Source organism: Salmo salar, chromosome 20 (assembly GCF_965601325.2).
Source record: "Salmo salar chromosome 20, fSalSal1, whole genome shotgun sequence".
Taxonomy (NCBI): domain Eukaryota; kingdom Metazoa; phylum Chordata; class Actinopteri; order Salmoniformes; family Salmonidae; genus Salmo; species Salmo salar.
The window spans coordinates 11368156-11389007 of record NC_138310.1 but is presented as its reverse complement, the minus strand read 5'-3'; the positions used below and the strand labels follow the sequence as shown (position 1 = coordinate 11389007).

General features: G+C 42.3%; 1 protein-coding gene across 1 annotated transcript in view; it reads left to right on the top strand.

Annotated features, from left to right (window-relative positions):
* Window positions 1–7970: 7970 nt before the first annotated feature.
* Window positions 7971–20852, top strand: part of tmem161b (transmembrane protein 161B) — a 41221-nt gene continuing 28339 nt past the window's right edge. The window contains exon 1 of the mRNA XM_014160853.3: window positions 7971–8212. Coding sequence (XP_014016328.1) covers window positions 8210–8212 — 3 coding nt within the window. The 5' untranslated portion in view covers window positions 7971–8209. The remainder of the gene's footprint in view (window positions 8213–20852) is intronic.

Sequence of the window (20852 nt, the reverse complement as noted above, 5' to 3'; positions counted from 1 at the left end):
TTACACCGAGGCCTGTACTCTGGAGCAGGTTTGATTTGGAGGTGGAGGGTCCGTCATGGTCTGGGGTGGTGTATCACAGCATCATCGGACTGAGCTTGTTGTCATTGCAGGCAATCGCAACGCCGTGCATTACAGGAAGACATCCTTCTCCCTCATGTGGTACTCTTCCTGCAGGCTCATCCTGACATGACCTTCCAGCATGACAATGCCACCAGCCATACTGCTTGCTCTGTGCGTGATTTCCTGCAAGACAGGAATGTCAGTGTTCTGCCATGGCCAGTGTTGGATCGGAGGGTGAGGGCTAGGGCCATTCCCGCAGAAATGTTTGGGAACTTGCAGGTGCCTTGGTGGAAGAATGGAGTAACATCTCACAGCAAGAACTGGCAAATCTGGTGCAGTCCATGAGGAGGAGATGCAGTGCAGTACTTAATGCAGCTGGTGGCCACACCAGATACTGACTGTTACTTTTGATTTTGATCCCCCCTTTGTTCAGGGACACATCGTTCCATTTCTGTTAGTCACATGTCTGTGGAACTTGTTCAGTTTATGTCTCAGTTGTTGAATCTTATTAAGTTCATACAAATATTTACACATGTTAAGTTTGCTGAAAATGAACGCAGTTGACAGTGAGAGGACGTTTCTTTTTTTGCTGAGTTTATATTCTCAGCGACTGTTCAAACAATAAACCAAACAACATTGTAGCCTTATAGAATCAGCCCCAAATATATTTTGCTTATAAGTGATAACATTATTCTAGGCTAAAACAGTTTTTTCTCATAGAAAAAATGTATGACATTCTATTTTTGCTGATATGGAAGCAAATACATTAAAGCAGCAAATCAAATTAGGATAATGTTGTAGGTTACACTGGCAAGTATAAGAATATTTGCTAGGGCATATTATTTAATTATAAATCTGATTATTTCACATGTTGATGTGGGAAGCTAAAAGGCCAGCTAGCTTGCAGTGTTGAGCCAACTTGCTAGCAAGGGAAGACAAGACAATACTCCTCTTTTGCTTTCACCACAAATGAAAAGACAACAAGAAAACCCAAGAATCCATCCAGAAATGTATTTTGTTTAGAAGTACTAATAACGTGTGATTAAAAGGCTATTGTTAAATGGTAGAACCTGCTGTAGCCAACTTGTTAACGTTAGCCATGTGACTTTTTCTCCATGACCAAAACATGACGTTCTACTGTGGGAAAGAATACACAAGCAACATATCAAACTGGGATAATGTTTTAGGTTACACCTGCAAGTATAAGAATATTTACCAGGGCATATATTTTTTTTGTATTAATCTGATTATTTTACATGGAGATGTTGGAAGCTAAAAAAGCTAGATAGCTTGCTATGTTTTTAGCCAGGCTAAAGCAAGCTAGCAAGGGAAAGTGATTAGTCCTTGTTGTTTAGAAAATTAAAAGACAAAAATAAAAGCTTTGTTATTGCCCACTTTTGAATGGGAATGGGACCGGCGAGGATATCATGTTACCAAAAGGTTTGCACTACTCCAAAAATCCAACTGCAACCACGTGCATGCACGCACGTGGATCAACGGAGTGGGGGTTGTAGTAATCTTTACTGCCCCTGACCACCCTTAACCGTATAGTCCTTACAGGCCCAGATCCCTCCTCCCTGTTCCCTACTGCCCTTGACCCCCCCCCCCCCCCCCCACCCCCCCACGGCCCCTGAACCCACACAGCAGCAAACCAGCCAGCCTCAGTCCAGGCCCCCTGGACCCTGAGAGCTGACTTCACCCCTTCCATCAACCCACATCCCACCACCCAGTCAGTACAGGTGGCCACCAAGCAGTCAGTGGAGAGGTGGGTCAAGACCCAGCAAAATGCTTGTGTTCAAGCTCCAACAGTGCAGTAATACCTAGCAATAAAAATGTTTTTAAACAAATATACACACATAATCTGCAACAGAATGACCAACCCCGGACCCCCCAATAACCCATCACCATTACCAAGACAATACCCCCAGAACTGGAAGACAGACCTTGGAGGGCTGTTCATGGCAGCCTCCCTTTCCCAAACAGACGGCACAATGTACTTACAGAGAACTGCCCCACGGAAGCACCAAAAGGCATCTACCACCAGTTTGTTAGTGCTCCATGGCCAAGCGGGCCGAGGCCCTGTTTCTTTCCCTCCATCCTCCAGCCTCCAGCGTCAAGCTTCACTGCCGCATCCTTCAACTGCCCAGGCAAATGGACATACTCTCCACCCCCCCTCCCCCCTCTCTTCCTCCCTCTACTTCTCTACCAAACACCAGACCTTCACCCGGAGCGAGCAGACCACCGTGTACTGCCACCACTGACTCCCGGTCTAGGGCTCCGTTGTGTGTTTGCTTGCTCCTCAGGTTGTCCTTTCTTTCCTCTGCAGATCCAGCACCAATTCAGATCCCCGTTTCCAGCACAAGTCCTAACACCAGACCACTAGACGAGGCTTGGAGGAGGGACCAAAGATCGGACCTTGTGCCGCATCCGGAGCAAGCAGGCCACAGGGGAGTGCCACCACTGATCTCTGGGTCTAGGGCTTCCTTGTGTGTCTGCTTGCTCCTCAGGTTGTCCTTCCTCCTCTCTGCAAATCAAGCACCAGCACCAATCCAGATCATGGTTTCCAGCACCATGGTCCAGGAGAAACTGTAATCCATTGTTTAGTTCTCTTTAAACAGCCACTACAAGCTTCAGCTAACTTTAGGGACCACAAGCTAACAATCAATGGAAATGATGGGGGCATGTGAGCATGTTTTTTTATTGCCAAATCACCTTTAAGTAACATCAAACCAAATATGGTGTTGATTTGAATTGATTTCAGGTGATAGACATATGTTTTTTATAACTTGCTCACATGCCCCCATCAGTTCCATTGATTGTTAGCTTGTGGTGGCTAAGGTTAGCTGAAGTTTGTAGTAGCTTTTTAAAGGAAACTGCACCCTGGATTACATTTTCTCTTGGCCAATAGACTACTTTCAGGGTGAGGAACCATGTAACATCAAGTTGTAAAATAGTCAAGTAGGTTGTTTTCTTTATATATTGTTGATATTTTTCTTTTCCTTTTGATGACTGATTCGTTTTTTTACTCTTATTTAGTTGCTTATTATTTACTAAACTTTTGACTTATTGAATGCATGATTTTCCTTAAATTTTATCTAAGCTGTTTGAAATTTGAGTTTGCATTGATTTAATGTACAATGAAATAAAATTACCTTCAGTTGGTTCCCCTTTCATATATTAAATGGATTGAAAACAAGATATTTTAATATAATGCTTATTTAATTGAGAAAGTGCTGTTGAAGTTTGGCCGTAAAATCAATGACCAAAAAAGCTGTATTTTCAGCGTATGTAAATTACATCTTTTTAACTTTCATTCAGAACCGAAAATGAACCTGATTTCAACGTACGGAAAATATACTGCTCAAAAAAATAAAGGGAACACTTAAACAACACAATGTAACTCCAAGTCAATCACACTTCTGTGAAATCAAACTGTCCACTTAGGAAGCAACACTGATTGACAATAAATTTCACATACTGTTGTGCAAATGGAATAGACAACAGGTGGAAATTATAGGCAATTAGCAAGACACCCCCAATAAAGGAGTGGTTCTGCATGTTGGGACCACAGACCACTTCTCAGTTCCTATGCTTCCTGGCTGATGTTTTGGTCACTTTTGAATGCTGGCGGTGCTTTCACTCGAGTGGTAGCATGAGACGGAGTCTACAACCCACACAAGTGGCTCAGGTAGTGCAGCTCATCCAGGATGGCACATCAATGCGAGCTGTGGCAAGAAGGTTTGCTGTGTCTGTCAGCGTAGTGTCCAGAGCATGGAGGCGCTACCAGGAGACAGGCCAGTACATCAGGAGACATGGAGGAGGCCGCAGGACGGCAACAACCCAGCTGCAGGACCGCTACCTCCGCCTTTGTGCAAGGAGGAGCAGGAGGAGCACTGCCAGAGCCCTGCAAAATGACCTCCAGCAGGCCACAAATGTGCATGTGTCTGCTCAAACGGTCACATGCACATGGCGCCCTGTGCTCTTCACAGATGAAAGCAGGTTCACACTGAGCACATGTGACAGACGTGACAGAGTCTGGAGACGCCGTGGAGAACGTTCTGCTGCCTGCAACATCCTCCAGCATGACCGGTTTGGCGGTGGGTCAGTCATGGTGTGGGGTGGCATTTCTTTGTGGGGCCGCACAGCCCTCCATGTGCTCGCCAGAGGTAGCCTGACTGCTATTAGGTACCGAGATGAGATCCTCAGACCCCTTGTGAGACCATATGCTGGTGCGGTTGGCCCTGGGTTCCTCCTAATGCAAGACAATGCTAGACCTCATGTGGCTGGAGTGTGTCAGCAGTTCCTGCAAGAGGAAGGCATTGATGCTATGGACTGGCCCGCCCGTTCCCCAGACCTGAATCCAATTGAGCACATCTGGGACATCATGTCTCGCCCCATCCACCAACACCACGTTGCACCACAGACTGTCCAGGAGTTGACGGATGCTTTAGTCCAGGTCTGGGAGGAGATCCCTCAGGAGACCATCCACCACCTCATCAGGAGCATGCCCAGGCGTTGTAGGGGGGTCATACAGGCACGTGGAGGCCACACACACTACTGAGCCTCATTTTGACTTGTTTTAAGGACATTACATCAAAGTTGGATCAGCCTGTAGTGTGGTTTTCCACTTTAATTTTGAGTGTGACTCCAAATCCAGACCTCCATGGGTTGATGAATTGGATTTCCATTGATTATTTTTGTGTGATTTTGTTGTCAGCACATTCAACTATGTAAAGAAAAAAGTATTTAATAAGATTATTTCATTCATTCAGATCTAGGATGTGTTATTTTAGTGTTCCCTTTATTTTTTTGAGCAGTGTACATACTTTAAACACCCAGAAAATACATATTTTCACCTTTCATTCAGAACTTGAAATTAACCTAACTTCAATGTCTGCAAAATATGCCTTTTAGAAGTATTTTCAATGCCGTTATGCTTACTAGGTTAGCTGTGGCATGCTAGCAGCAGAGCCATTGGCTAGTGAAGTCACCTTCCTTGAACTCTAAATGCCGGTATCCTGGACACAGATTAAGCCTAGTCCTGGACTAAAATGGATTTTCAATGGAGATTCTCTATTGAGTATGTTTTTTAGTCCAGGCCTAGGCTTAATCTGTGTCTAGGAAACCAGCCTTAAAAAGTCAACTTTCTCTCATATAGTGCCAGACCACAGTAATTACTTGATCTGTCAGCTAACATGGTTGGCATGTGTGTTGACCATACCTGGTTCAACCCCAGTTCAGGGCAGACATGGAAGGAACTGCTGGGGTTGCTGTGGGAGACGTAAAAGTTGTAGCCGATGTGAATTCACTAGTTAAGTTAGATGTGGAGTCATTGTCCAGTATCATTGTTTTATGCAAGAATAAAGTGTCACAACTCAAGTAGCTGAAGACGAAGAGATACCTTAAACCCAGACTTAGACCACAAACCCACACCAGGGTGGGTATAATTTATGGATCGTTCCAACAGGAATCTGTTCTAAAAACTTTGTAAAGTACAAGGATGCCAACAAACAACGCATACAAAGTAGCATGATCAATTCACCTAGTTAACTAGCTGCCGAATAGGCATCAACTCACCACGTATCTTGTACTTAATGTTTGTCCATAGGCTACCAGAGTGAGGACAGACATTTTTTTGGAATAAACGTGGTGAGTGAAAAATGTAATTAAATTGCCCGCTCCCTACCCGGTACCTTAACTTTGTATGAGTTGTTTGTTGGCAACCTTGTTATTTACTCTGTTTTTGGAACAGATTCCTATTGGAATATTTCACAAATTATACCCAACTCACTGAATAGCAGGCAAGTGATTGCTTTGCAATGCATTCCAAACCACTCATTGCTGAATTTGCGATGTCCAACTTGTTGTGTAATGTTTAAGTCTAATGGCCGATGAGCACCGATACATTTTAATTTCTCTTCATAATTTGTCTTCATATGACAAGGATTGGAAAGGATTCACTAGTATATTGTCCACTTGATTCATGATGATGACTGCTATCTAAGATTTTGAAAGTATGTTGACATGATTAGTCCAATCAAAGCTATGGTAGATATTTTTTATTTTTTTATTTCACCTTTATTTAACCAGGTAGGCTAGTTGAGAACAAGTTCTCATTTGCAACTGCGACCTGGCCAAGATAAAGCAAAGCAGGTCGACACATATAACAACACAGAGTTACACATGGAATAAACAAACATACAATCAATAATACAGTAAAAAAAAGGATATATACAGCATGTGCAAATGAGGTAGGATAAGGGAGGTAAGGCAATAAATAGGCCATGGTGGCAAAGTAATTACAATATAGCAATTAAACACTGGAATGGTAGAATGTGCAGAAGATGAATGTGCAAGTAAAGATACTGGGGTGCAAAGGAGCAAGATAAATAAATAAATAACAGCATGGGGATGTGGTAGATTGGATGGACTATTTACAGATGGGCTATGTACAGGTGCAGTGATCTGTGAGCTGCTCTGACAGCTGGTGCTTAAAGCTAGTGAGGGAGGTAAGAGTCTCCAGCTTTAGTGATTTTTGCAGTTCGTTCCAGTCACTGGCAGCAGAGAACTGGAAGGAAAGGCAGCCAAAGGAAGAATTGGCTTTGGGGGTGACCAGTGAGATATACCTGCTGGAACGCGTGCTACGAGTGGGTGCTGCTATGGTGACTAGTGAGCTGAGATAGACCGGGGCTTTACCTAGCAGAGACTTGTAGATGACCTGGAGCCAGTGGGTTTGGCGTCGAGTATGAAGCGAGGGCCAGCCAACGAGAGCATACAGGTCGCAGTGGTGGGTAGTATATGGGGCTTTGGTGACAAAACAGATGACACTGTGGTAGACTGCATCCAATTTGTTGAGTAGAGCGTTGGAGGCTATTTTGTAAATGACATCGCCGATAATGTAATTTGATGTCCTTTTATCTGTGGCCAATGACCTTGAGCCTTCTTGGATGGGCCCTTCTAATGTAACTCTATGGCAGCACCCAAGGTGCTTCCATTTTCGAGCTCTCCCAGTAGATTTTGCAGTGATGTTGTCCCCATGAGTGACAGAACACTGAGCCAATCACGGCGCAACTAGAATACATTACCAACCCCCTACGCTCCATATTTTCAGCTGGCTGCCCCACCACTACAGAAAGCACTGCGCTAGGATGAAGCACATGTATTTTGGAGCTGCCTTACTCAAGAAAGAAAAAAAATAGACCATGTTTGTATATGGCTTTATTAACTCAATGATTCATAATTATTCTTTTTACATTGTTTGCAAACTGATATGTGATGCGTATTAACGCCAAAATAGCATGCAAAAAAAACACAAAATGTTTTATTTTTAGCTAAACAGGTGTATTTAAAAAATAAAAATAAATTGTATGTTGTTATTTTGGCGTTAATACGCGTCACATAACAGAATGACGGGTCGCCACTGCACTTACTACAGAATCGTTTATGTTTTATTTTCAACTATTTATTGAAATGGTGCATCATGTCAAATTAGGGCATAGGCTTCACTAAAGTTGTACAACCCACTGTAGCGCATGAGGCTATTTCAAATTCGTAATAGGCAAATACCAGAAAAACTTCACCTGCCAAATAAAACATTTCTTAAACACTGCACATTCTTCTTTAGTTTTAACATTCAGATCTTGCTGGGATTCTCATCCGTTGACAGACTGGTGAAAAGAAAAGTCGCGTGTACCTTCAGGTCTCACCTTCTAGGGGTCCTTAGGTACATTTATTGTGTTCTAAAATGCCTAAATAAAATCCATACATTACAATAGAAAGTATGCCATATTTCATTGTCCGTAAATATGGGTTTACATTAAAGATATCCGTATCAAATGCAATGCGCCAGGCTTTTGTTTAAAAGAATGTAACGCCCACATATGCCACACTATAAACAGGCATATCCAGAGACGCCTATATACCCAGAGTCTTAGCGTGACCTCTACTGCAGTTGAAAACACTTGGGAACCGAGCTTGAATGAATTGGTCATTGAAATATAATTGCAGCAGTTTGATTTATAAATTAATTAATCTTAAATATCACCAACTTCAGAAAGGCTTATGTGCTCCGCGCCGCTCGATTTCCGACTCGGGGAGCTTAGTGTGACAGTTGTCGGCGTTAAGTCCATTTCAACACAACTACATCAACATGGTGAGTATTCTGTGTCACGGCAAGCTTACCATTTATACCAGTTAGCCGTTAGCTTGATATCAGAGAGCAACAAGCTAACTAGCTAGATAATATTACACATCGGCTGCAGCACTAGCTCTTGATGCAGAACTTTCTAATATATACTGAAGTTTCAATCAGATGTAATATTGCATGTTTAGTTCCAAGTCATGCATTCAGTTCCTGTGCTAGCTACCTAACGTTATCTAGGTAGCTGACGTTAGGTTAGCAAGTTAGCTACCTACCGGCAGGTAGCTATCGAACCTCAGACACCTGTGCAGTGAACTCCAATTAGTTACGATTACTAGCTAGCCAATGTTTTTATCCATCTTATTCTGACAACTACTTAGATTGCTGGAGAATTTGGCGCTCGTGATGTTCAGCGAACAACCTTGCTAGCTTGCCATGTTCACTTTGCCTATGTCAATCATTGAGAATGTGCAGCTAGGGAAAGGTGTTTCTCACCTCTAGATAGAACACTCGTTTTGACCTCAGAATGCCCTCCGTGAGGTGGTATGCTTGTGGGTTATTTTCTAACTTGCCATGTTGTGATATTGCAGTTGATCAGCAATACACAGTATGTCCCTCGTACTTTTTTGCCTCTTATAATATTATGGTACTGGTAATGCTTGCTAAATCCCCAGGGCAATCTGTTAAGAATGAGTTTAAACTCCTCAAGTTATACGTTGTATGGCACCGAATGTACAAACGATGTAACATAAAAGTAGGATCAGATACCGTACAATCCCTTGGCATGTTCTAAAATGAACTACCGAAGACCGAACAGTACAATTTATAACATTCTGAATAGGAAGATGGGCCTACCATCTCTGATCTAAATGTAGATTTACTATTGATGTCCATTTATGTTTAGGTGAATTGTGTGTTATCATAAGGTCTCCTGAACTATAGGCCTAGGTTTGCGGAAGGTGAATTCTTAATTTAGTAGTTAGGTTACACCAAAGCGCCTTATCTTTTTCAGATAGTGCTGGAATTCATTGCAATTTAAAAAAGGGACTTTAAAGCACTCATGGTTCATTTGTGAATAATGGAAGCACAGGTGTGAGATTTAGGATACTTCGTTGTCACTTCTAAGGATGCACTCAGCCACTGAGTTTGGTATTTGATATGCCAATTATAAGCAGTTTATAACACATAACATCATGGAGATACCTTTTTTTAATGGCATGTATGTCTTCTAATGATGCCTGGGCTATTCAGATTGGACATTTAGATAAACTGGCTACATTGTCATTTGTGATGGTCAGTGCGACACACACAGTCAGAAAGTCACTGATTTGCCTTACCTGTGTTTGCAGCTCTCATGCAATTGGCCCACGATTCACAGGTAAGGTGGCTGGAGTAAGCTGTTTTAATGGGGTGCACTATGGCTGCTCAATAGTAGATATGGATAATAGCCTAACAATAATCAATCAGTGCATGTGTAGCACACCATTATTGTCTATTATTCACAAGTGATATTGGTCTACACAGAATTATTTGACTGACTTTGATATTCTTGTATGTTTTCTCTGTGAATCCATATTGTTAGTAGTGAGTACCCTTTCCAGGCAGGGAAACCTTGAAGCTTTCCACCAACTGTCAGCTTAACCAGAGAGCAGGGGGCAGTGGAGATGGGCTCCCCTCTCTGGTCTCCAGTTGGTTTCAGGGGCAAGATGGCAGGCTGCCTGTTGGGGGCGATTGAGCTTTGAGGTGTTTTATCTCCCCTGTGCCCCCCCTGGCCTTCATTTGGCCCCTGTGTGGATGGGGTCGTGGGGACTGGGGAAGATAAGAGAGCCCATGCTGCTGTTCAATTTCCCCAGGCTTGGGACTCCTAGAGTACCCTATGGAGAATGTTCAAGACCGACCCAACTGTGTTAGTGTGTGTTTGACCTATATACCCTGTACATCCAAGAGTCTGAGAAATTCCATCCTGCCTGTTATTGTCAGATACCAGAGGTCACATTTGTCATGATGTCAGATGAAGAGTAAATTGCAACATTATGGGTCCTACTCCCCCCCTCTGTGACTCAAGTGGAGGTATTGACTTTGGCTTTAAGAGTGCATGCTGCACTGTGTGATGCCTGCCTGGGGTCTCCCAAATTCCCCCCCGCACACACACACACACACGCATCTATTCCCTCCATCTTATCTTCCGCATTCTCTACCCACATCTCCCTTCCCTCTCTCAAATCCAGTAATAGTCAATCTGTTGACCAAATCCCAACACATTCAGTGGTCAGGTCAGAATCAGGAAACCAGTGAACTTAGAACACTTAATTTCTCTTGTTTTCTGCTCACAGAGCCTCAAGATGGTGCTACATCAGCAGATTCTGCAGTAGAGTACTCTTAGAGGGGAAAGTGAGGTAAAATTAGCCATAAAAATGCACTGTAGAAACACTATAAAAGTCACCCTTTCATTCACATTTCTTCCCCCACATGACCTAATTTTCTCTCAGGGTAGCAGTCTCTCAGCTGATGGAAAAGGCAGTCTCAGCTGTGCAAGGCTTCTTGATGTATTCTGAGTCAGTGTTAATTTCGTCAACAAAAATAGTGAGTAAAATACTCGTTAACACCAATCTTTCCATGGTAATTGACAAGACTATCGCTGACTAAATGGACCCAGAAAAAAAAACTAAACAAAAATGACTTTTCTAAAACGAGACTAAACAAAATTCTCTGACTAAAATCTGACTACTAAATGGACTGGGAAAATAGTTTTTGGAGCGATTTGAGAGCTTTTCAGTGATAAGCACAATCAATATTAGCTGCATATATGCGCTTCGCAAGCGTTGAGTATGGGCAGACAGTCTCTGCTCCGGCTCTGATTATATACATCTTCCCAGTAGCTATTCAGTCACCACCAGCATTCTAGGTAGCTACCCTTTGCTTGGTTAAGAAGCACCAGCTGCTTTACGAAATAAAAAACGAGCAGCATTGAGCTTTAATAGTAAAATAACAGTTTAGCTATGTTTTCTCTCCCTTCAGTATAGAAAAGTAGTCCGTCTTTGGATTTGTAGTCTCGTTCAACCCTCCCACTTTCCCCACTGCATTTCATAGCCAGGTTCTGTAGCCAATGCAGCCAAGTCTCCTTATTTTCATCAGAGAAAACGTCTTGGTTGTAGCCCTTACCGTTCAAAAGATATAACCCATAACAACGGCACTACGTTTTTTTTCACTACGTTTCTTTTTAAAATGCATTGGGTACTTGCGGACCATTAACCATTTGTTTAGGCTACACCTTGTTCAGTCATGATACCTCATTGGCTAGCTATAGATAACAATCCAGGGCGTGTTCAGTAGGACGCAACATTTTGGAACGTTCACATAGAAACATGCTATGTAGAACAAACGTGTGTCTGACATTTTTGAATAAGGAATAACATCACCTCTTCATGGAATGTCTATCTGCAACGTTCAAGAACATTTTGCAATGGAACATGGCCCTGGTAACATTATCGTTAGCCTTAATGCAAACATTTGGTGCCACAGAAGAAAGGAAAGGGATAGCAACAGTGTCTGAAGGGGAAACATTTATTTATTTTGAGTTAATGTGGACCTAGTGACTCAGACTTGAGCACTTGGACCAGGACACGAGCACTGGAACTCAGACTTCAGCCAAAGGGACTTGTGACATGACTCATGACTTGACCATTGTTGACTTGGACTCGAGCACAGGGGACTTGGGATTCGATTCAGACGAAAGGTTTAGTGACTTGACCACATCACTGGGCAGTCATTAGCTCCTGTTCAAAGTAATGAGCCCCTGTTCTACTTTGGACACCAATGTGGCTGCGGGGTCTGTAGAATGTTGATCACAATGGTAATGATGCCACCGAGTGACGGAGGTGCAACCCATACTACTTTTATTTACAGTAGCAGTCAAAAGTTTGGACACACCTACTCATTCAGTTATTTTTTTTTTTACTGTTTTCTACATTGTAGAATAATAGTGAAGACATCAAAACTATTAAATAAAACTTATGGAATCATGCAGTAACCAAAAAACTGGTCAAATAGCCCTTACACAGCCGGAGGTGTGTTGGGTCATTGTCCTGTTAAAAAATAAAAATAAATGCTTGTCCCACTAAGATCAATACAGATGGAATGGTGAATCGCTGCAGAATGCTGTGGTAGTAACGCTGGTTAAGTGTGCCTTGAATTCTAAATAAATCACTGACTCTGTCACCAGCAAAGCACTCCCACACCATCACACATCCTCTTCCATGCTTCACCATGGGAACCACAGATGCGGAGATCATCCGTCCACCTACTCTGCATCTAAAAAAGACACGGCGGTTGGAACCAAAAATCTCAAATTTGGACACATCAGACCAAAGGACAGATTTCCACCGGTCTTATGTCCATTGCTCATGTTTCTTGGCCACAGCAAGTCTCTTCTTATTGGTGTCCTTTAGTAGTGGTTTCTTTACAGCAATTTGACCATGAAAGCCTGATTCACGCAGTCTCCCCTGAACAGTTGATGTTGAGATGTGTCTGTTACTTGAACTCTGAAGCATTTATTTGGGTTGCAATCTGAGGTGCAGTTAACTCTAATGAACTTATCCTCTGCAGCAGAGGTAACTCTGGGGCTTCCTTTCCTGTGGCGGTCCTCATGAGACGGTTTCATCATATCGCTTTTTGCGACTGCACTTGTAGAAACTTTTTTACAGATTGACTGACCTTAATTTCTTAAGGTAATGATGGACTGTCATTTCTCTTTGCTTATTTGAGCTGTTCTTGCCATAATATGGACTTAGTCTTTTACCAAATAGGGCTATCTTCTGTATACCACCCCTACCATGTCACAACACAACTGATTCGCTCAAACGCATTACGGAAAGAAATTACACAAATTAACTTCACCTGTTGGGGGTAGGGGCAGTATTGACACTGCCGGATAAAAAACGTACCCGATTTAATCTGGTTACTACTCCTGCCCAGTAACTACAATATGCATATAATTATTGGCTTTGGATAGAAAACACCCTAAAGTTTCTAAAACTGTTTGAATGGTGTCTGTGAGTATAACAGAACTCATATGGCAGGCAAAAACCTGAGAAGATTCCTTACAGGAAGTGCCCTCTCTGACAAGATCTTGTTCTTCTTGTCTCTGTTTATTGAAGACTGAGGGTCTTTGCTGTAACGTGACACTTCCTACGGCTCCCATAGGCTCTCAGAGCCCGGGAAAAAGCTGAATGATATCGAGGCAGCCCCAGGCTGAAACACATTTGCGCTTTTGGCAAGTGGCCGATCAGAGGACAATGGGCTTAGGCGCGTGAATGAGTCGACCCCATGCTTTATTTTCTTTCGTCTTTTTACCTAAACGCAGATTCCCGGTCGGAATATTATCGCATTTTTACGAGAAAAATGGCATAAAAATTGATTTTAAACAGCGGTTGACATGCTTCGAAGTACGGTAATGGAATATTTAGAATTTTTTTTGTCACGAAATGCGTCGTGCCCGTCACCCTTATTTACCCTTTCGGATAGTGTCTTGAACGCACGAACAAAACGCCGCTGTTTGGATATAACAATGGATTATTTGGGACCAAACCAACATTTGTTATTGAAGTAGAAGTCCTGGGAGTGCATTCTGACGAAGAACACCAAAGGTAATAACATTTTTCTTACAGTAAATCTGACTTTGAGTGCTAAACTTGCCGGGTGTCTAAATAGCTAGCCCTGTGATGCCGGGCTATCTACTTAGAATATTGCAAAATGTGCTTTCACCAAAAAGCTATTTTAACATCGGACATATCGAGTGCATAGAGGAGTTCTGTATCTATAATTCTTAAAATAATTGTTCTGCTTTTTGTGAACGTTTATCGTGAGTAATTTAGTAAATTTTTTGTAAATTCTCCGGAAGATTGCGGGGGGTATGCTAGTTCTGAACGTCACATGCTAATGTAAAAAGCTGGTTTTTGATATAAATATGAACTTGATTGAACAAAACATGCATGTATTGTATAACATAATGTCATAGGTGTGTCATCTGATGAAGATCATCAAAGGTGAGTGCTGCATTTAGCTGTGGTTTGGGTTTATGTGACATTATATGCTAGCTTGAAAAATGGGTGTCTGATTATTTCTGGCTGGGTACTCTGCTGACATAATCTAATGTTTTGCTTTCGTTGTAAAGCCTTTTTGAAATCGGACAGTGTTGTTAGATTAACGAGAGTCTTGTCTTTAAAATGGTGTAAAATAGTCATATGTTTGAGAAATTGAAGTAATAGCATTTCTAAGGTATTTGAATAACGCGCCACAGGATTCCACTGGCTGTTACGTAGGTGGGACGATTTCGTCCCACTGGCCCTAGAGAAGTTAACAAGGCACACCTGTTAATTGAAATGCATTCCAGGTGACTACCTCACCACGCACACCTCCATCTTACTCATCAACTTTGCAGATGACAGGCCTGATTACCAACAATGATGAGACAGCCTACAGGGGGAGGTGAGGGCCCTGGGAGTGTGGTGCCAGGAAAATTACCTCTCACTCAATGTCAACAAAAGAGATGATCGTGGACTTCAGGAAACAGCAGAGGGAGCATCCCCCTATCCACATCGACTGGACCGCAGTGGAGAAGGTGGAAAGCGTCAAGTTCCTCAGTGTACACATCACTGACAAACTGAAATGGTCCACCCACACAGACAGTGTCGTGAAGAAGGTGCAACAGCGCCTCTTCAACCTCAGGAGGCTGAAATAATTTGGCATGGTACTTTTTTAAAGATGCACAATTGAGAGCATCCTGTCGGGCTGTATCACTGCCTGGTACGGAAACTGCACCGCCCACAACCACAGGGCTTTCCAGAGGGTGGTGCGGTCTGCCCAACACATCACCGGGGCAAACTACCTGCCCTCCAGGACGCCTAAAGCACCCAATGTCACAGGAAGGCTAAAAGGATCATCATGGACAACAACCACCCGAGCCACTGCCTATTTACCCCGCTATCATCCATTTGGGCGAGGTCAGTACAGGTGCATCAAAGCTGGGACCGAGAGACTGAGAAACAGTTTCTATCTCAAGGCCATCAGACTGTTAAATAGCCATCACTAGCACCTTAGAGGCTGCTGCCCTATATACATAGACTTGAAATCACAGGCCACTTTAATAATGTTTACATATTTTACATTGCTCATCTCATATGTATATACTGTATTCTATTCTACTGTATTTTAGTCTTTGCCACTGACATTGCTCGCCCACATATTTATATATTCTTAATTCCATTCCTTACTTTAGATTTGTGTGTGTTGTGTTGTGACATTTTTGATATTACTTGTTCGATAATGCTGCACTGTTGGAGCTAGAAACACAAGCATTTCGCTACACCCGCAATAACATCTGCTAAACATGTGTATGTGACTGATTTGGATTTGAGAGAATGCCAAGACTATGCGATACTGTCATCAAGGCAAATTGTGGCTACTTTGAATAATCTCAAATATAAAATGGATTTTGATTTGTTTAACACTTTTTTTTTTTTTTTTTTTTTTTGGTTACTACATTATTCCATATGTTATTTCATGGTTTTGATGTCTTCACTATTATTCTACATGAAGAAAATAGTAAAAAAAATGAAGAAAAACCCTTGAATGAGTAGGTGTGTCAACTTTTGACTGGTACTGTATGTTTGTCATATTTCTGCTGTTGGGAAGAGAATAGGATGTTATGCAGAAAAATATGTTGGTAGGACAAGGCTATGTATGTTTGCACATAGAAGTCAGTGATTTTATATTTACTATAAGTTAATGAGGCATACCAATGTGGCGTGTGACTAAAATGTGGCACATGAAAGGGCATTTTGTTGACCACAATGGCCCACTGTTTTCGTCAGTTTGACAATAACTCGACTCAATCATTATTCAAATGACAAAAATGTGTCTAAGATTTAGTGCTATTCAAAGGCCTACATTCGTGTGTGTATGCCGGCGCGCATCCACATGAGTACGTGCTGATATGGCTAAGCCCACTTATTAGGGTAAAAGTTGGCCTACCCTACACTGAGCGTGTAAAGTAACAGCACCATATGAATGATTCTACCCAGCCTGTTTAAGAGAGTATTGATCCGTAAGGGTTGAAACTAAATCCCCTGTGCTAAAGCCTAAGCTGGCTATCACAGGACCAGCTTTCCACTGTTGAGTGCTGCTTGTTCTCAGATGAGCATCATAGGTGCTGAGAGTCACACATTTTCTTTTATTGCCACCGATGGCCGTTTTTGCAAGTGCCTCAAATGTACCAATAAAAACATTTAATGGTCTCACTTCTTTGTTACTGCAGTTGTATATCATAACTGAAGAAGTGCACTTTGCTGCTGTGTAGCCTACTCCATTGTTGGAAATTACAGTGGATGAATTGTTGGACTTTCAGGGGAAGTGTGTATGAGCGAGTCTGCATTGTACAGCATTAACAGTCCTAAATGGGTATATTAGAGACCCTTTTTTTTTTTATTGGAGTGTACTTGAATTGACGCTGGGTTAGATGTGTACTCTCGTAAGTTGCTTACTAAGCCTTATCAAATTGTTTCCTAATATTATTTCTCTAATAATCCCCCATGTAATTGAGTTTGTCTACTGCACGAAGTTGGTTCAAACTCATGTCTGAAAACACATGCTACACTACAACTCCATTAGTGGCTCAGGAAATTGTTTCAATAATGACTTGTTCAGTTTCTTCCCTAACAGCCCATAACCTGTTATCTTCAAAGGACTAAAATCGAATTGTATTTGTCAAATGTGCTGAATACAACAGACCTTACAGGGAAATGCTTACTTACAAGTCCTTATCCAACAATGCAGTTTTAAGAAAATCCCCAAAAAAGTAAGGAATAACAAATAATTAAAGAGCAGCAGTAAATAACAATAGCGGGGCTATATACAGGGGGTACCGGTACAGAGTCAATGTGTGGGGGGCACCTGTGTCGAGGTAATTACGTACATGTAGGTAGAGTTATTAAAGTGACTGTATAGATAATAACAGAGTAGCGGCAGCGCGGGGGGGGGGGGGGGGGGGTCGGGCAATGCAAATAGTCTGGGTAGGCATTTGCTTAGCTGTTCAGGAATTTTATGGCTTGGGGTAGAAGCTGTTTAGATGCATGCCTCTTGGATCTAGACTTGGCGCTCTGGTTCCGCGCGATAGCAGAGAGAACAGTCTATGACTACGGTGGCTGGAGTCTTTGACAACACCGCCTGGTATAGAGGTCCTGGATGGCAGGAAGCTTGGCCCCGGTGATGTGCTGGGCTGTACACACTACTCTCTGTAGTGCCTTGCGGTCGGAGGCCGAGTAGTTGCCATACCAGGCAGTGATGCAACCCGTCAGGATGCTCTCAATGGTGCAGCTGTAGAACCTTTTGAGGATCTGAGGATGGAAGGACTAAAGAGAAAGTGGATGAAGTGAACTCTCAAAGCACAATTTCTAAAGCATTTTGAAATGTTCAACGACTCTCCTCCATAATCCATATCAGTAAAAGCAGTTACGACCAATTTCTAAAAACAGTTTTTTAGACATTTTTGCACACAAAACAAAAACCTGCTAAAATACCATAATCTACATAAGTATTCAGACCCTTTACTCAGTACTTTGTTGAAGCACCTTGGCAGCGATTACAGCCTTGAGTCTTCTTGGGTATGAAGCTACATGCTTGGTACACCTGTATTTGGGGAGTTTCTCCCATTCCTCTCTGCAGATCCTCTCAATCTCTGTCAGGTTGGATGGGGAGCGTCACTGCACAGCTATTTTCAGGTTTCTCCAGAGATGTTCGATCTGGTTCAAGTCCGGGCTCTGGCTGGGCCACACAAGGACATTCAGAGACTTCTCCCAGAGCCACTCTTGTATTGTCTTGGCTGTGTGGTTAGGGTCATTGTCCTGTTGGAAGGTGAACCTTCGCCCCAGTCTGAGGTCCTGAGCGCTCTGGAGCAGGTTTTCATCAAGGATCTCTCTGTACTTTGCTCTGTTCATGAGGAGTGGCTTCCGTCTGGCCACTTTGCCATAAAGGCCTTATTGGTGGAGTGCTGCAGAGATGGTTGTCCTTCTGGAAGGTTCTCCCATCTCCACAGAAGAACTCTGGAGCTCTGTCAGAGTTCTTGGTCACCTCCCTGACCAAGGCCCTTCTCCCCCGATTGCTCAGTTTGGCCGGGCGGCCAGCTCTAGGAAGAGACTTGGTGGTTCCAAACTTCTTTCATTTATGAAAGATGGAGGCCACTGTTCATGTGTACTTCATATGCTGTGCTTCGACACAATCCTGTCTCGGAGCTTTACGGACAATTCCTTAGACCTCGGAATACTTTCCGAATGCACTGTATGCAAATAGCCATTGCCATATGGAAATGTGCCATTCACTTTGAACTTGACTTTTTACAGCATGAGCACTCTGTGCTTCTTTTGAGATCAAAGCAAGAGCTGCATGTAGCCACCTGTGCACATTTTTTTCAATCTGAGTTATTAGCCCAGTTATAGCTCATTTCTAGTCAATAGTGGGGGAGTGGTTGCTTCCTTCAAGAGCACAAAACGTGTGCATTTCTAGCCATCTTTGAAAAGCAAGTCCAGTAAAGAGCTTTTTTTGTCTTGAAGGGGCAGTGTTGTATTGAGACGGTCTTGACTAAGCTAAGTAGCCAATAGGCAGAGGCTAGCATAATTTTGGATTCTCTGTAATAATGGTATGGGAATAATATTTTATTTTGTAAATAAGTTGTTTCTTGCATCAAACAACACATTTTCAGTCACCTTCTAAGAGGATAAACAGGTTAATGTGTAGCCCTACTTGTTGTTTTTCAAAAGCTCATGGAATGTACAGTAGGTTTACATTGAACACCACACATTGGCTGCTACTGTAGGCTGAATGATAGAACAGCTATTTCCATGTTAAAATGTTATGGGTTGCATTTTTCACCGTTTTTTTTTATGGTAGGCCCCTGGTAGGCCTACATTATGATCAAATAGTCACAGTAGCCTACTTGGCCTCTGTTAAAACTAAATTAAAGCGGGTACAGCCTCAGTGTTCTCAGTAAATGCATGCTGGAAGTTGCACACAATTTTCACAATGTTCAAGTTTTGCTCTCAGCAGACCTGAAATTTGCTCAGTGCCAGATTATTATTTTTTTAACATTGGTTATGACCTGCAATATCTGTGGGTTTTTAGGAAAATAAACTTATGTTTACTCTCATGTTTTGGTCGGGAGGAAAAGACGGTGAAATGACATTGAGGGACAACTAACCCCGCTTTCCACTCTTACCTGTCCCTATCTCAACTCAGTTGAAGGTCATTGTAGAAGTTGGCGTACCCTTCCCAAATTGATGTAATCTAATCAAATGTAAACAAGACTTCCATTCTTTGCTTTGCAGTGATTTTGCAGTGCTTTGCACAGTTTTAATGAGACATGTTGCATAAATAGTAGGCTGTGAACAGCCACACCATAATCTATAGGCCTATGTAGTCTAGGCCCCAGTACTGTACATTTTAGTCATTTAGCAGACACTCTTATCCAGAGTGACTTACAGTAGTGAGAGTGCATTCATTTTATTCCCTCCATACTGGTCCCACATGGGAATCCAACCCACAACCCTGACGTTGCAAGCGCATTGAGCAACACGGTCCCGCATTGTTTAATGTGACACTGCAAAGTCTTTAATTTTTTTAAATATATATTGCCAGTAACCTCACTATACGATGTTATCACTTTACTTAGGCGCCTTTATTGCTATTCTCATGATTCTATATGTATTGCGATTCAATACTGCGATTTGATGTTCCTAACATATGTCTGCTGCAGAGAAATGAGTTTTGATCAGTCAGGGAAATCAAAGTGCTGAAAACATGTTGGCTCACTATTTAAAAAGAAGATGGACAACAAGCTATAGTTTTGGCGCAGGTACAGCCGACTAACAGAGGGGTTGGATTAAATGTGGAAGTAATTTCAGTTGTACAACTGACTAGGTATCCCCCTTTCTCTTTCCTAACAGTGTTTTCTGTAAGTAGGCGTACATGGAGTAGCCAGCCAACTAGAAAAAGTAGCCAGCCAGGGAGTTATTAAAGAAGAAGCTGTATTTTGCTTACCTCTGTCTTGATTCCACACGAAATACACAACTAAATACTTTAACGACTTTACCTCCCAGCGTTGTAAAATGAGTTGTGTATTGAATAGAAAGACAACTTTAAAGTTACTGAAAATTTATGAATTCAGTGTGAGTTGTTTTGGATATCGCCTATATGATCGGGGGTATTTTCTAAGTAAGGTAACCTTTTTTAACATTAAATCTGTTTTGAGATTAAAGCCATAGTTACTGTTTTACTGCAAGATATAAATTGCCACACTGATGTTTGTTCTTCAAATTATGTATTTTATTGGCTCTGCTGCTCTGGACACTTAAGGTAAGGAAACCAATTTTGTTTTGTAATTTGGGTGAATAATCCCTTTTTACAGTTTGGCCTGTCAATCATTCACTCTGGGTGGGATTGTCAGGGGAGGGGGCAGGATGTTTGAGTCACAGAATTGGTAGGGTTTCAGACCTGTCAATCACTGGGGGTGGGACTTTGAGGGAAGGCGGTAGATAAGTAATCTAGTCTGAAAAATGAGTCTTTCAATTAAATGTATTGTTGCAAAAACCTAAGAATAAAGGTT